The sequence below is a fragment of the Dreissena polymorpha genome, chromosome 7, assembly GCF_020536995.1.
Source record: "Dreissena polymorpha isolate Duluth1 chromosome 7, UMN_Dpol_1.0, whole genome shotgun sequence".
Classification (NCBI taxonomy): Eukaryota; Metazoa; Mollusca; class Bivalvia; order Myida; family Dreissenidae; genus Dreissena; species Dreissena polymorpha.
In genome coordinates, this window is record NC_068361.1 from 39,001,778 (window position 1) to 39,019,359 (window position 17,582).

General features: G+C 36.1%; 2 protein-coding genes across 3 annotated transcripts in view; one reads left to right on the forward strand and one right to left on the reverse strand.

Moving 5' to 3' along the window:
- The window catches only part of LOC127840148 (centrosome-associated protein 350-like), a 130,529-nt gene extending 116,379 nt beyond the window's left edge, over nt 1-14,150 (reverse strand). Inside the window, exons 1-3 of one of the 2 annotated variants that reach the window (XM_052368627.1) lie at nt 14,132-14,150; nt 7,297-7,402; nt 461-504 (exon numbers count right to left, since the gene is read on the reverse strand). In XM_052368627.1, the coding sequence (XP_052224587.1) occupies nt 461-504; nt 7,297-7,369 (117 nt within the window). In that variant the 5' untranslated portion in view covers nt 7,370-7,402; nt 14,132-14,150. Of the gene's footprint in view, nt 1-460; nt 505-7,296; nt 7,403-13,633; nt 13,686-14,131 lie in introns of those variants that run through there. The other variant, XM_052368626.1, reaches the window with a different exon arrangement.
- A 474-nt stretch (nt 14,151-14,624) lies between these two features.
- On the forward strand, nt 14,625-16,374 carry LOC127838437 (uncharacterized). Its single transcript, XM_052366216.1, has 2 exons — nt 14,625-14,805; nt 15,212-16,374. Exons 1-2 carry the CDS (start codon nt 14,771-14,773, stop codon nt 16,269-16,271), a joined length of 1,095 nt encoding a protein of 364 aa, XP_052222176.1. The 5' UTR covers nt 14,625-14,770; the 3' UTR covers nt 16,272-16,374.
- The last annotated feature ends 1,208 nt before the right edge of the window (nt 16,375-17,582 follow it).

Here is a 17,582-nt window from a genome sequence, read left to right on the forward strand (position 1 = left end):
ACATATTTTACAGTTTTTAAAACAAATTCAAGGCAACAGATAATTCAATTATGCAACACTTTCGATTTTCTACACCGGATCAGGTTAACTTAAATATTTTAAGGTAAAAAAAAAAATATATTTTTTTTTTTTTTTTTGGAATTGGGAATTTTTTTTTCAATTGGGAAAAAACCAACCAGATTTGCATTGGGAATGGGGCCGAATTTCGGACCCATGGCATAGGGCGGAAAAAGCCTGGTCTAGTATATTTATTTCTATATTTAGAATATAACTTACTGAAATTCCTTTAAGCAAACAGCGCAGACGCAGATGAGACGCCGCATCATGCGGCGTCTCATCTGGGTCTACGCTGTTTGCAATGTCCTTTTTTCAGGATGTTAGGCATGAATGGGTTAAGAGTTCAGGTTTGCTTGTTCAAAGTGCTAGATTCAGTATAGCCAGCATGAAGCAGAAAACTCACCTCTGATTTTGCCTTTCCAACAGTGTCCCATGCTTTATTTAGATCTGAAACAGAACCAAAACATTAATTTATGAAGTGTCATTCATAAATGAATGACTGAAAACAAAAGTTAACATTTTGTGTCAAGTGTGTATCTCTTAGCTATAAAGACTGAGAAACACATTTTGACCCAGTTGTTCGAAATTGTAAGCTTTTGTTAAAGTTACAATACCAATAACCAAACTATATTATACTGACAAAAAAGACGAATTCACTGCAATTTTGAAATTGAGTGTTATATGTACTCTTGTCTACCCTAAGTTAAACTTTGCCAATTTTTGTTAACCCTTAAAGCGCTGGAGCTGAATTTTAAAGGCCTTTGCAAACAGTTTGGATCCAGATGAGACGCCACAGAACGTGGCGTCTCATCTGGATCCAAACTGTTTGCTATTCTGATAGTATTCTTTGAAAAAAATCGAAGAAAATGCTAATTTTAGAAATTCTGCAGACGACATTTTTGCAGACGACAAATTTCCCAGCATGCAAAGGGTTAATAAATAGCACTTGCCAACATCTGTTTTATAAATAGCACTTGCCAACATCTGTTTTATAAATAGCACTTGCCAACATCTGTTTTATAAATAGCACTTGCCAACATCTGTTTTTTTGTGCATGAACTTTACACTGTTTGCATACATCTAAATTTCATGGGGCTGTTTCATTTGTTGAGCACATAACTATATCCATTTGTATCTGTATAGTAACCAGACATATGAAGCTCAAAATTGGTACATCATCATAAGAAGAATGCTTCTGTATGACAGTGCTGTATTTTTTAGAATTGCATGTAAGATTTTATTTATACTGAAACTTAACCCTTTGCATGCTGGGAAATTTGTCGTCTGCTAAAATGTCATCTGCTGAATTTCTATAATAAGCATTTTCTTCGATATTTTTCAAAGAATACTATCATAATAGCAAACAGTTTGGATCCAGATGAGACGCCGCGTTCTGTGGCGTCTCATCTGGATCCAAACTGTTTGCAAAGGCCTTCAAAACTCGGTTCCCGCACTGAAAAGGTTAAGCTTAACCAGAATTTTATGTGAAGTAAGGAGACACATTTCTATTTCTTTGCTATGAAGGCTAAATTCTGCATATTCAATAAATTACACGCAATTCTTACTAGGTATGTTTTTCAGTAATGATTTAAGTCATTATGTATTAAATGCAAATATCCATCATTGGAATTGCCTGTTGCAAATCTCTCGAACATAAATTCTGGTACCAAAATTGTTTGCACTGTCAATAATTGATATCAGTTATGAAGTCACACATAAACCAGTCTTTAAAAGATGTCATGACTTTGCAGCCATTGTTGTTGCATTTGTTCTTTCACTTTCCACTGTTCCATGGCTGCATGACGGGTAGGTTTAATTTTCATCATTAACTTTAACACTTTGAGCGCTGGAACCGGACTTTGAAGGCCTTTGCAAACAGTTTAAATCCAGATGAGACGCCACAGAATGTGGCGTCTCATCAGGATCCAAACTGTTTGCTATTCTGATAGTATTCTTTGAAAAAAATTCGAAGAAAATGCTAATTTTATAAATTCAGCAGACGACAATTGTTAGCAGATGACAAATTTCCCAGCATGCAAAGGGTTAAATACAGTATTATGCATATCAATGATCTCATCCATCAAGTGCTCAGTGGTATAACATTTACATTTTTGCCATTGATTTTTAGTATTTGTTCAACATGCACATAAAAAAACAAGCGCAGAATTTATTGCTCTTTTCAATCTTAAATTGGTTATGGACAAACCTTCATACATTATGCATTCACACTGTACATACATACATAACGGTTTTATACAAGAAACCGTCTGAGACGGGTGATGCTTCCCAAAGGTTTCTTGGTCACAATATTGCACTATATATTCAGATAAAAGGAAACGTCTTGAGGGCACAGTAGTTGAGGGGACAATAATTTTTTTATAGAAAATTTCAAAAAGCCATAACTCTGTGAACAATCATCCGACCAGAACCTGCCATTATGCACATCTCCTCTTGGTAGTGAAGCTTCCCATAAAGTTTCATTGAATTCCGGTCATTAGTTGCTGAGAAATAGCCAAGACAAAAATTGTGCACGGATGGACACACGGACGGACTGACGGACAGTTGAAGCGGCGACTATATGCTCCCCCAAAAATAAATTTTAAGGGACCATAATAAATAAAATTACAGTAGGCGTATCCTTTGATACATAATGTAATATTACAATAGCGAACATTCAGCTTTTCCAAATTTTCCTTTTGTGAACTTTATTGCTGGTCGAGCGACTTGGCAAAAAGACAATTTTTTAAATACTTGTCATAGATTCATAAAAGAATGAACGTATAATGTCTAAACAAGCAAAATAGCACCACATGCAGAAGAAACATGTAAAAATATTGGTTAATTAATGAATTATAATCATTCAAAATAAATAATTTATTTCATATAATAATACATGCTTTTCCTTGATTATTTGAAAAATTTGTTGAGTAAAATGTTACATACGTTTTACGTTTGGCAATTCATTAACCAAGCCTGCCTGCTTTTGCTTCCAAAGGTCCTGGATTCGTATCCCACAGAAGGCAATATTTTTAATTCAACTTTTTTTCTTGCTCTTACAAATTAGTTAAGACGAAGCATTATATTTAAAGAAATATTTAATGACATTTTTCAACAAGAGATGTGTTTGTCAGAAACACAATGCCCCCTATTGCGCTGCTTTGAAGCCACTCAAAATGTGCAGCTCCATGAGATACACATGCATGCTAAATATTAAGATGCTATCTTCAATATTTAAAAAGTTATGACCAAACTTAAACGAAGGTTAAAGTTTTAGGAACTAAAATTTAATGATATTTGATCATTTACCTTGAAGGATGACCTTGACCTTGACTTTTCACCACTCAAAATGTGCAGCTCCATGAGATACACATGCATGCCAAATATGAAGTTGCTATCTTCAATATTGCAAAAGTTATAAAAGTTTTACCAAGGTTAAAGTTTTGTGACACACACATACAATGACAGACAGACAGACAGACAGACAGACAGACAGACAGACAGACAGACAGACAGACAGACAGACAGACAGACAGACAGACAGACAGACAGACAGACAGACAGACAGACAGACAGACAGACAGACAGACAGACAGGACATACAGGACAGACTGACCGACCGACAGACAGACAGACAGACAGACAGACAGACAGACAGACAGACAGACAGACAGACAGACAGACAGACAGACAGAAGACAGACAGACAGACCAAAACCAATATACCCCCAATCTTTTGATCAGAGGGCATAAAAATACAATAATCTGTGAACAAGTCCCTTTAACAATCAAATATGTCAGGATAACATGATGGGTTCATTGAAAATATAACAGGATTGAATGTTTAAAATTATAAGCATAATTGAAATAAAGACTCATTTAAATGCACCTTTAATCCGTGGGGATATCACAATACATGCTTCTCTAGTATTTACATAATTTAATTCAATTGGAAAATCAATGCAATCAGCTTCACATAAATCATTCATTTAACATGCTATTCATTTTCATGTTTTTTTGTAAACAGATCAGCAGTTTGAATAAATAAATAATAAATAAATGCTGATTCCATGAATGATGAATGGGGTGCATTCAGATAATAAGAGCCATGGATCATATTGCACATATTTTGCAGACATTAAATTTACTACAATAGCAATTATTGCAACGCATTTAGAAATGATAGTGTACAAAGTAATATGAATTTAACTTTTCTATAGTAATTAATGCAAACCAATTTAGATTTTCTATAGAGTTATAATGCATGCAAACCAACTTAACTTTTCTGTAGAGTTTTAACAAGTGCAAATCAAAAGACATATTGAGCAGAAAAAAGAACATGTCAGATATTAAAAAGATTATGCAGAATCACAAAATGTCTTATGTACATGTAACTCACAGACTTGTTCAGGTTTTATGCTGTTTGCTGCTCATCAATATCTAATGTTGGCAATGAAGCCTTTAAAACTTTAATCTGGTAAGAAAGGTATTCAATTAAATATAACTTTTTAAGAGGCTACAAACGCGTCAAAATATGTACATGTATCTAATAGGCTGTTCTGGTTTTATGCTGGTTGCAAAAGCCATTTTTATTTTGCTTCTTATGGGGGAATGGGTTATTAAACAAAGCGAGTTTTTTAGAATTACTGCATACACTTGCACAAATAATTGAAAGAATGATCCACAGGTTTCTGTCATGAACATTTTTTTAGGTTAAGTAATTGTATTGATATTTATTTTTAACGTAAACAATATCCTTTGGCAAAACTTGTACATTCATTCAATAAACTACATCAAAACCAAGATTACTTTAGACCCTTTCTATTCTTAATTTGAGGACTCTTTCTAACTTCATATACTAGAATAGTTTATTATTTACATATACAGGATTACAGAATATAATTATGTACAGGCAAAACATTTAAAATGCATTCAGGATATTAGATCTTGTATGGCCGTTATATAGCTATCACATTAAATATAATATATTATGTTTATCAGTCATTCAAATTCAACACCCCAAGTTTGAATACAAGCATTCACGCAATCCAGAGCATCTGATCATTGAATTTGAGTGATACAGAGAGGCTTGGAATGCTTCCAAACCAGTTGTGAATATCATGTGAGGCAGACCAAATTTGGCATGGAAGCAAAACACCCACATTAATTCAAGCTGCTTGCACTGTTTATCTCGCTTGAATTGATGTCACTTTTGAAAGCCACTCTTAACCTTGCTGTGCTCATTTATTAGTCGCGTTTTACGTCAAAGAATTCCTGATGACCGTTATGTCAATACACCTATCAGTATCTTAGATAATCAATGCTTTTTAATGAAATATATATAAACTCTTAATTGCTGTCATATCTGACAATAAGCTTCCATAAATAAAAGACTTAAAATAGTGACATTTATGGATATTTTAATGTAGCACCATTACTGCCATGTGGCGTTAGTGAAGCTACAATCTACAGTCTGAATTCTTAAATTAAATGTTCAAATAAACATAAAACAAGCCCTATATGAGCCTGGTTCTGTGAAAAGGGGGTGTAATGCAAGTGCATAAAGTGTCATCCCAGATTAGCCTGTGCAGTCTGCAAAAAATATCATTACAGCGGAAACTGTTGTCCCTGATCGGCCTGTGTGGAATGCACAGGCTAATCTGGATCAACACTTTAGGCACATGCATTAAACCCCCTTTTCACAGAGCATGCCCATATAAAACCTAGATTCCAAACAATTAAGCCCCCATGCAATTTTTTAAATTTCAGCCAATCAGGTTTTGCCGGCCTATGCTGATATCAATAATACCAGTACATTTTGTTTTGTTTTATTAATTCTTTTACAAGTTTCTTAGGTCAGTGATTTTCGACATTCCTATATGAAACTGCAGGCTGAAGATGAACAGTTTGTGTCCCGAATTCTCATTATTCCTCAGGGAAAGTTACAAAACATTTGCAGGCCGCATGGTCTGGTAATCTTGTATCTATCACTGGCCAAAATTCAATTTTATGGCCAGTTCACTTTTCAACTCAGCGGTTTATTTTTATCACCACGTTGGGGATCATACCGCTACCATTATAACAAAGAAAATAAGATTTGTGATTTTTGTCAAAATTGAGATGTATCACATTCTTTAAACTGTAAAAGCTGTCAAACCAATAAGTTAAATTAATAAATACTTCAAAGATCTTGTAATTTGTTTAATCAATTACCAATTTAGTTAACAATGTTGAAAACGAGGGGAACCATTCTCACAGACAATGTACACAGTGTTTTTTTCACCATTTTGGGAATGGGGCTGGGTCCCTTTGGATTGGGAAAATTTGCGGAGTTTTGACTAAAATTGGGAAGTGTTGTTGTTGTTTTGCTAAAAAATGCTTCAAAATTGAGAATACAAGTGTTTTCAGTATTATATTTACTGAGGTTGAACTTGTATAGCTGGGAGATGAACAAAATATTCAATTGGGAATTTTTAGCTCCCATTTGGGAAAAATATATACTTTTTTCCATAGGGAATGGGGCCCTATTACCGGACCCAATTTTGAATTGAAAACAAAAGCTGTCACCATAGGATGACTTATGCCCCCTTTAAACGCTTGATAGAAGTTATGAGCTTTTTTCGAAACCTAAACGCAGATTTCGAAACCTAAATGCAGACCCTAAGTTCAAGGTCAAGGTCACAGGGGTCAAAATGTATATCTCAAGGGACATAGAAGTTATGAGCATTTTTCGTAACCTAAATGCAGATTTCAAAACCTAAATGCGGACCCTAAGTTCAAGGTCAAGGTCACAGGGGTAAAAATTTGTGTGCGCATGGAAAGGCCTTGTCCATATACACATAGTAGTTATGAGCGTTTTTCAAAACCTAAACGCAAAGTGTGACGGAAAGACGGACAGTACGATCACTATATGCCCCCTTTTCTTCGAAAGGGGGCATAAAAAACACTGGAACATGTACATGGTAAGAAAAAAATTGTTATGGACAGCGAAACCAAATTCGGTTACTTCATCTAGTGGTTAACAGTAACTGATTTGAGTTGCAGCAGACACTTGGATTACACAAAGTTAGTAAAATAAAAGCAAGTAGCTTTTCTTTGCATTAGGATTATTTTCCTGCAAATTGCGAAAAATGGTCAGATAATTTGATTGGAATAGTACTGTTTTCAGATACCAACTTTAGCAGATTCTTATACCAAGCTCAAGTAAAGAAACTTATCTTTTTCATAATAATTTCCTACACACCTGTCTTGTTGTCATAGGCGCTGGCCCCAATACCCTGCACAACTGGGTCAGTCACTTTTCTGCCTTTGAACATTTTGTTTTCAACACCATGGGGCAGACTGGCACACTGCAAATAATTCAACAGGTTTAAGACTTGAATACTTTCATAGAAATAAAGATTGAAACACAAAGCAGTTTTCATTTATCAGCCATGACTACGATTTAAAGCGTATTTTAGAATCAAAATTTGCATTTATTTTGGGTGGGATTTAAAGTCAACTATAAAATTTTGCAACAATAATCAAGGGTTATACCGGCTTGGATTGTAAATGTAAATGTAACAAGAGCTGTGTAAGTGAAACACAAATGCCCCCTACTGCAATGCTTTGAAGCCATATATTTGACCTTTGATCTTGATGGATGAAATTGACCTTTCACCACTCAAAATGTGCGGCTCCATGAGATACACATGCATGCCAAATATCAAGTTGCTATCTTCAATATTGCAAAAGTTTATAAGCAATTATTTGATTGTGTTGTACTCTCCTTTCCCTGCTTTAAATAAATACAAATTCACTTAATTGCAATCTCTTACCTGAAATGGTAATACAAACGTCATTAAAAACAAGAGCGCCGATGGCGTTAAAAGCATAGGTGCAAGATACAGGGAAGAATGGCGTCACGTGGTATAATGTAGTTCGATATCGCCATCCGCGAATTTCTCAAATCAATAATTTCAAACAATTACGGACTATTTAAGTAGATAATCTTTCCATTTACATCAGTGTTTGAAACGCTTATGAAAAATAATTACCCAAGCCTTTCAAAATTTAAGCACGGACAGATCTGTATCGAACTATTATTTCACAAATGAAAATAGACGCTACCCTATTTGTCTGCGTCAAGAATTTGTCGTAAAATTTGTGGTAAGCGTTAGATGCAGACGTGCACAACAGATTGAGTTCTGAATACAGATTTCTGAATGCAGATTTTTATAGAAACTCCTCACAGCAGTTACTTCCCTTGCTTCACCCAGTCAGTAACTTCTAGTATAAGGGAGGCCACTGCGTAGGAGATTGAGATTTATAGTGCAGACAGAATTGTTTTACGAACGAAATTTGTTTTAGGTTATAAGAAGATTTTTTGACATAAAACGGTCTTAGAAAAATTCACTAAAAACGGTGTCAGCAATATTCTTGGAAGAAAACGTTAGAAAAACGTTTCCAAAAAAAAATGTAAGAATGACCATATACTAAATTAAATAGATATTTCGTCTGATTTTTGATCAGGTAAGGCTTCATAATGGGCAACCGATCGATGTGGATTTTCGAAATGTGGTATATACCATAAGCATAGGTGCGTAAACGCACCTATGCTAAAAACCATACTGCTTCCTGAATACGATAACATTTCAAATGCTGTTGTGTGAAACCGTTGTTTATTTCACAGGTATACATGGTAAATCAACCCAATAACGCAATTAAATGTAATGGTCAATTGCCCTAAGGGCATTCTATGCCAGGTTTTATTACGTTAATCCGGTTGTAAAACTTCATGATCGAAGGGTCCCAGATACGCGAAAAAAAGGGCAGAAATCTAGTAAACTAGCGCTGTAAAATAAACTGTCCGAAAAACTAAAGTCATAAATGATGGACGAAAATCCGTATGTTCGAAAATATAGAATCACAAAAAATAATTATTTTGGCTAAAAAAGAGGGTGTCCGAAAACTTAGAGGGTCCGAAAAACTTAGAGTTATAACAGTACATCTGGTTGCCATCATTATTTTTTTTAAGAAACTACCCAGGATTTTATTGTTGAGGTGTATGCCGTTTGGTCCCGTTTATTATGGTAGGTAAAATGAAGCCAACACACTGCCAAAGAACCACGCATTTATGGCAATTACGTCATTCGTCCTCTGCATGATTTTACTACAGGTATTGGCTGCCTACCAATGCTGTCGCTTATCCAAAGATTGCGCTCTCATTTGCTAACATTAATCATTAACACTAGGACGCACCGCCATTAGAGAGGATTTATAGAGAACAAGGGCTGTTTGTAAAACATGCATGCCCCCCATATGGGCTCTCCGTTGAAGTGACAGCCATTGTGTGAATATGTTTTTTATCACTGTGACCTTGACCTTTGATCTAGTAACCTGAAAATCTATAGGGGTCATCTGCCAGTCATGATCAATTTACCTATGAAGTTTCATGATCCTAGCCATTAGTGTTCTTGAGTTATCATCCAGAAACCATTTTACTATTTCGGGTCACCGTGACCTTGACCTTTGACCTAGTGACCTGAAAATCAATAGGGGTCATCTGCGAGTCATAATCAATCCACCTATTAAGTTTTAAGATCTTAGTTATAAGCGTTCTTCAGTTATCATCCGGAAACCATTTTACTATTTCGGGTCACCCTGAACTTGACCTTTGACCTAGTGACCTCAAAATGGATAGGGGTCATCTGTCAGTCATGATCAATGTACCTATGAAGTTTCATGATCCTAGGCATAAGCGTTCTTGAGTTATCATCCGGAAACCATTTTACTATTTCGGGTCACCATGACCTTGACCTTTGACCTAGTGACCTCAAAATCAATAGGGGTCATCTGTGAGTCATGATCAACGAACCTATGAAGTTTTATAACTGTAGCCATTAGCGTTCTTGAGTTATCATCCGGAAACCATTTTACTATTTCAGGTCACCGTGACCTTGACCTTTGATATAGTGACCTGAAAATCAATAGGAGTCAACTGCAAGTCATGATCAATCAACCTATCAAGTTTCATGATCCTAGGCATAAGCGTTCTTGAGTTATCATCCGGAAATCATTTTTACTATTTCGGGTCACCATGACCTTGACCTTTGACCTTGTGACCTGAAAATCAATAGGGGTCATCTGCGAGTCATGATCAATGTACCTTTGAAGTGTCATGATCCTAGGCTTAAGCGTTCTTGAGTTATCATCTGGAAACCATTTTACTATTTCCGGTCACTGCAGGGGTTTTTTTTAGAGAAAGGGGAAGACGCTAGACGCTGGGTGAAAGGGGAAAAAAGAGTGCGAAAGAGAGATATTAGGGGAAAAAATAAAAACTGTTCATTTCAATGTCTATAACTCATCAAAAGAGACTTGTCTCTGTCCTTTTTGTTCTTAAACACATTTAACAGGTATTAAAGTCAAAGTCCTTAATAAAGTTGCAGGTGTAGATCTAATAATGGGAAATGTTTTCAACTATATTTTTGTACTGGGGCCGGGGGACGATGTCAATTTTGTGATTTCAATTTCATGATGAATGGGTTGACGATCTTGATTTGCTACAGTATTGGAAGGGAAAGGAGCGGCAGCTGCCGATTGTCTTCTTTCACTTTCACAATGTTCGATGTTGATTACCTCGGAATCCTGCTGGGTTATAACGGTTTTCGATGATTCTTTCTTATAAAATGCCTCGATGCGTTCAGTATCTTCCGAGTTCGAATGTTTTATTTTGTTTGTGTAAGAACGCTAATTGTGTGACATTTTTTTCTGTTTTCACGTTTATACCTCGGCTTGCACATAGCCCGGATGAAAATTCGACTGGTTTCCGGTAATTAATTGACGAAACACCCTTCTCGCGCAAGACAGGTATCCAGTAAAATAGTCACATGATTATTACGATCAGTTGCCCAGTTTACATGACGTTATTTAAGAGCTATATTTAGAATAACTGGGATTCCCAGATGTTGTGTGTTCGTCTGGAGAGAGAGAGCGCGAATTCGTTGTACATGGTGCAAATTGGATAATTGTCGAATGCCCCAAGAAAAAATAAACATTTCTTTGAGAGAAAATATTATATTTTGGTGAAAAATGATATTTCTGGTGGGGAAATTGTATTTTAAGGGGAAAAATTCTGGTAGGGGAAGACGCCGAATATCGGCGTCACTTTCTTAGTAAAAAAAAACCCTGCACTGTGACCTTGACCTTTGACCTAGTGACCTGAAAATCAATAGGGGTCATCTGCGAGTCAAGATCAATCTACCTATCAAGTTTCATGATCCTAGGCCTAAGCGTTCTTGAGTTATCATCCGGAAACCATTTTACTATGTGGGGTCTCTGTGACCTTGACCTTTGACCTAGTGACCTGAAAATCAATAGGGGTCATCTACGAGTCATGATCAATGTACCTATGAAGTTTCATGATCCTAGGCCCAAGCGTTCTTGAGTTATCATCCGGAAACCACCAGGTGGACCGACCGACAGACCGACATACCGACAGACCAACATGAGCAAAGCAATATACCCCCTCTTCTTCGAAGGGGGGCATAATAATAGGTTGGTGACGTGGATGGAGAATGGTTATCTGGCAAGTCGGAGGAATTTAAGTTTTAAGCCACTAGAATTTTTTTGCGAGTGAAGAAATAGTGAAAAAAACGAGTTATATTGCTAAATGCGCTTGACGTTGTGAATGCTAAACCGCACGTCAATTAATAGAACGTCCGAATATTCATATGCGGAAGCTCGCACCTTGTATGTAGACTGGTATACTTATAGTACATGCGGATGGTATTGGTACAAAGATTATGAAACAGTCGATTATCCACACATGTTCACTATAAGCCAAAAAACCTGAACAGTCATGTCGTCGAACCGAAAAATAACTAGTTTCTTTTTGCCCACAGATTGAAATAGCAATATGAAATATAAAGCAAAGTTAACCGTTGAGTTGAGTGAAAAAAAACGGAAATTAAATTCTTCCACGAAAACAGTGAAAAAGAGGGAAAAAGAACTTCATATATAACAACAAAACTTGTGGTTGATGTCATATTTTATTTAGTTTTAATAGTACTAAACTAATGTCCAAACTTGCTTTTATTTATGTTTCCAGCAAAATTTGTGAGAATGTTTTTGATTTTGCGAGCTGGTATTTAAGCTGCTCGCAATGTTTTGCTAGTAGAAAGAAAAGTTTAATTTGAGCCCTGGTAAATTCTCAAATAATTCCTCATTTCTTACTTTGCGCGGCTGCATTTCAACTTTGCATTAATCCACTGTTTAAACACATTTAAAGCGAAAACTGCGAGTGCCTATCCGAAGGTAAAACCTCGTCCTTTCGGATGATGACTGAGTGAGGCATATGTAAAACACAACCTTGAACTGTATTGAAATAATCAAATTATTTTGTTGATGTCGAATGAACAAGACATATTGTTTTCAAATGTTATTTGAATTTATTTTGGTATGTTTGATTTGTTTCTGCAATATTAGCGAAAATACACATTTTCTCAGACATGATCATCTGCGGGCGCTCTCAAAATCCGTTCCTGCCCGAGTGCACAACATATTTTTCAAGCACCCGCAGATGATCATGCCCTAGAAAACGTGTATTATCCCTATATTATCGGTCAATTTCTGGCTTAAGCTTTCTCAAAAGGAAAGAAGTCACTTGTCCTTCATGTAATTAGAGGGAGAAGTTAATATGTCCAGAGAGAAGTTATCTCCCATGTCTTCATCATGGCTGAGCCATGCATAATCTTCTCTTAATAACCTTTTATTTTTTTCGCTTTAGATTAATAAATAATTTAGTAGTGTTGTTTTCCATAATGCTCTTACTGAACTGATAAGCAATCTGCTAGTATCAGGGTTGAAAGTCATACATGTATGTAGAGCAAATCAGAACAGTTTTTATTATTGGGTTTTATATCTGAAATAAATTGCATACTGACAGAATGAAAAAGCTATTAATTAAACGAGATGCTAAATAAAGGCATAAATGTTACTGAGCAGAGTGTCTTAATGATGTACACTTACAAACATGTTGGGACATGATTTTGAACATATTCCAAAAATGTGACATAGGACTCTTAGCAGCATTTGACCATACACAATTACGTTTCTGCCAGATGAAATTCTATTGACATCTTTTTTTTTTAATTGCATTGCACATACGTAAAACTTACGACAGTTCTTGAAATGTGTTGTTTGTTTACATCATGTGTTGTTTGTTTACATTGAAACAAATCATAATGGTTGCAGTTATAATTAGTAGAGTATCCAGTGAAAACTTAACCAATACCACATTGAAAGATATAACTATACTGAAAAATTAAGCTCAGAATAATGGCGCTTGTAAACAAAATCGCTAATAAACGTACTTCTACCGTTAATTAGACTTTAGTCTTTACCACGGCGGGAAAAAAACATGCATTCACCTGTCAAAATTTTATTTTGGAGAACAACCACAACAAAAAGATTATATCTAGAAATGATATTTACAAAACAACGCGCATGATAAATATGGTATATTCCGTGCTTTATTTACATATTGTATGACACCGTGAAGTTTAGTGTGTTGGTTGTGGAAACATATTATTTATACTTACTCAAAAATTCCATGGTTTCCGCCATTTTGAAGCCGTATAAGAGTGCATTCTGGGACGATGGCAACATAATCTAAGGGAATTAACCTATCCTTATGAAACGATATTGCTTAATCACGTTGGCCTCCCTTAGAGCGATAAAGAAATCTTAAAAATTCTAAAAACGTTTACGGATTCTAGATAATATAGGAGGTTTCGGGGATTCCGACAATGACGTCACGTCATGCTTAAATTTTGGCCGTCAAAACTGCGGACATTTTGCTATTGTTTGCATTTGATGAACCGCATAATACCATTATGGTTACCATAATAATTTCTACTTGACACATATTCGCGACCCTTTTTAAGATCAACAAAATACTCAGAAATTGAAATTCTTTCAGAATAAATTGATTTCGATGAACGAACACAAACTTAATAAGGACGAAATCAAACAACACATAGATTGATTTCATTTAATAAACCGAACTGATTTGAACCTATATGTCTGTAAAAATTTACCTGAACTTAAACCAAGGACTCTATATACGCTCCGTGTGTAAACTGATATGCAAATCTTGCGTTCATGTCACGTAAGGTATTAAGATAAGATAAGATAAAATTTATTTTGAGTCGGCAAGACATAAATAGACAACATAAGCCATTAAGGCTTTTGAACCGACTATTAGATCTACTAAAATTGTTCAATATAAAATAAAGTGTTGATTACAAATATGATCAAAACAACTAGTATTGACTTAAATTCCAAAAATACGATGTTATTAAACTGTTTTAAACTGTATGTACTATCGATGTGAATTATTCCCTTGGCAACAATGTACATCATACACAGCGCATCCATATTTAGGTCTAAACTTCCTGACATTTGGGGAACACAAAGGTCACTGTGGTCATGTCGTATTACCGCATTGTGCGACTTAAGCATTGAATCTTGTAATTGACTGATTTTATAAAAGTAAAAAAAAGTATACAATATGACGCAACGTCATATATTATAATGACGTCATAGTATGACAGCGAAGTCCTCATCGCGTGGCAACAACAAAATGTGGTTTTAAAGCAGTTAAACTTATAGAGACAGCTCCGATAAAACGGGAAAACTATCACCAAACTCACAACTTACAAAACGTCTTCGACAAGATGAACAGATCCGACATCACTACTGCAAAGAAAAGGTTAAATCGATGATTCATATTCATTCTATAGTCTACAGTCTTGTATTGTTTTATATAAAGAAAACATTTCTTATTAATAAATGTTATTTATACACGCGTATCCAGCAACGCTTATTTCCATTCAACATTTATGTAAATAGTTTCAAAACCACGAACTATTATATACGCATAAACGTTGCTTTTGTTATAACCGATTTCCCCGCGACTGCAAAAAGTGTGACGAAGCCTTTTTTGAATGATATAATAAATTGTGAACGAGTCGTTTATAAAAAGATACATTTTTGTTAAACAATCGTATTAAAGATAATATTTATAACACTATATTATTTCTATTTACAACATAATTTTATATTTAATATCAGTCGCCGATACCTCCCTTCAACGCAAAAAATCTCGTATCTTGTAGACGCGGTGATGTCGAGCGCATGAGAGGTCACGTGCGCACCTCGCGGTCCTCCCTCTCCTACGTGTTCCCGCGGAACGGAGGCAGCTCGACTGACCGACCAGGTAAGATATACACCAACTACGAGACCGTCAGTGAGGATGTGAACACAGACGCCAGCGAATGCGTCCTAGGCTCAGATCGAGCTGTGAATCGCACAAAAGACAATGTCACGAAGAAGAAACCAATGGACAGTCATCGCAAAAGAACGGGGCCTGATCGACAGCAAGGAGAATATGTTGCACAGAAGAAAGGTGCAAGCAATAGTCCGGATCTGGATCACAGCGGCCTTGTCAATGCAAACACTAACGAGTTCGGTTGCAGTGACCCGATGATGTCCCCGGTCGCCGTGTTGCCTACCGGTGCCGTCTACTCCGCTAGTGATCTCGATCTGGCTGAGAATCCTCCTGTTGCCAAACTTTACAGCCCAGAATTAGGACAAGAAATGAATGAAGCCATTGAAAGTCAGTCTGTCGGCGTGTATTCCAACGGACACATCGAATCTCACGTAGAGATGCAATCGAGGAAAAATAAGGTATCTAATAGGTTTATAGATATGGAGATTGGATATGACAGGAATAACCAACCAGCGAACAGTATCCGGGAGAGATATGGCAGATACAAAAACAAGGCGGCGATGCCTCCGTCAATGTGTGAACGATCAGACACCCCAATTTCATACAAGTCCGGAACTGAGCCGCCGGCGCGTGTCTCCATCGCCGACGGGTTATCTAAAACCGCCGCCAAACTGGCTGCAATGGCGAAGAAGCAAATCAAGCGATCCGACACAATAAAATTCCAGCCATCCGAAATGCCATACTTGGGCCAGTTTATTGTCGTGAATGCTGCCAAGCGCTCTTTTGATTTTTCTACGTTGACGCACGTGCCGGAAGCGCATCCTGTCATGCGGATCCGCAATCCGCTGTTCCAAGGACAACGGCATCAACGATTGCCGCGATTCGACCACGTGCTGCTCAGTTACTCCTCAGGAAGTTCCCATGGAATGAATGCACGTGATTTTTGACATGCCTTAATATATGTGTATACCGGTATGCATATTTTTGGTTAAAAAAAATAAATTGTTTTGCACTATTTTCAGTCTGTATCAGTCAAGAATGGAAAGCGAGTGTTCTATTATTGTTGTATATTTTTATAATATTGTTATACTATTTAACACGATATTAATTTTCAAAATGAAATTTTATTAAAAAATAGCTCTATGCGCATACAATTTGATTAGTTTACTGTTGCTTTGTGGGATATCTGTTGTGTTATTTTAAGGACTTTCGTGAGTGTGTATCATCATCATCGTCATCGATATCATCTCCATCAACATTACATAAATCATTATTATTGTAACCAATATCATCATCAAACATACTGGTATCATCTCATAATTATCGTCATCAATATCATCATCATCCTCATTATAATAAAACCAACTTATCGATATAATCATAATAATCATTATCGTAAGTATGTTAACCCTTGTTAACCCTTGCTGGGAAATTTGTCGTCTGCTAAAATGTCTTCTGCTGAATTTCTAAAATTAGCATTTTCTTCGATTTTTTTCAAAGAACACTATCAGAATAGCAAACAGTTTGGATCCTGATGAGACGCCACGTTCTGTGGCGTCTCATCTATATCCAAACTGTTTGCAAAGGCCTTCAAAATTCGGTTCCAGCACTGAAAGGGTTAAGTATGATACGTATAAAAATATACAGCAATGTTCTTATTGGCCTTTGGTATGTATGTATTGAGTATGTATGTTTTGCTGGTGACACTGTTAAAGCAGAAAATGCATACGGTATATGGGTGCATATTTAGACGAAACACTAAATTTTAAAGAACTCATCAAAATTAAGTGTCGTACAGCTATGTAAAACTACCTCAAAATCAAAAACATAAGGAAATACTTAACAAAAGAAGCAACAGAAATGCTCGTTTTGTCTTTGGTAATATCCCATCTGGATTACTGTAATCTCATCTTGTATGGAACAGCTCAATGCAAAATAAACAGAATGCAACGTATCCAAAAACATGTGCGCCATATTGGTACTCGGCCGACAGAAATATGACAGTTCAAACGATGCTTTGTATGAACTACAATGGCTACCAGTAAAGAATAACATTCAAATTACTGACCTTCATGTATAATTATTCTGTTGGCCACGCGCCAAAATACCTTACAAAACTTTTAAAAGAAAAAGTACCAGCACGTAAACTACGATCTTCTGTCTCGTATGACGGATGTTATGATGTGAAACGCACAAAGAGAAAAACCTGCATGGACAGGAGTTTCGGAGTTGTTGGTCCGAAACTGTGGAATGACCTA

Coding starts and splice junctions, on each gene's coding strand:
- LOC127838437 (XM_052366216.1), top strand. CDS start 14,771: ATGAACAGATCCGACATCACTACTGCAAAGAAAAG. Junction 14,806..15,211: donor ATCACTACTGCAAAGAAAAG/GTTAAATCGATG, acceptor CGTATCTTGTAG/ACGCGGTGATGTCGAGCGCA.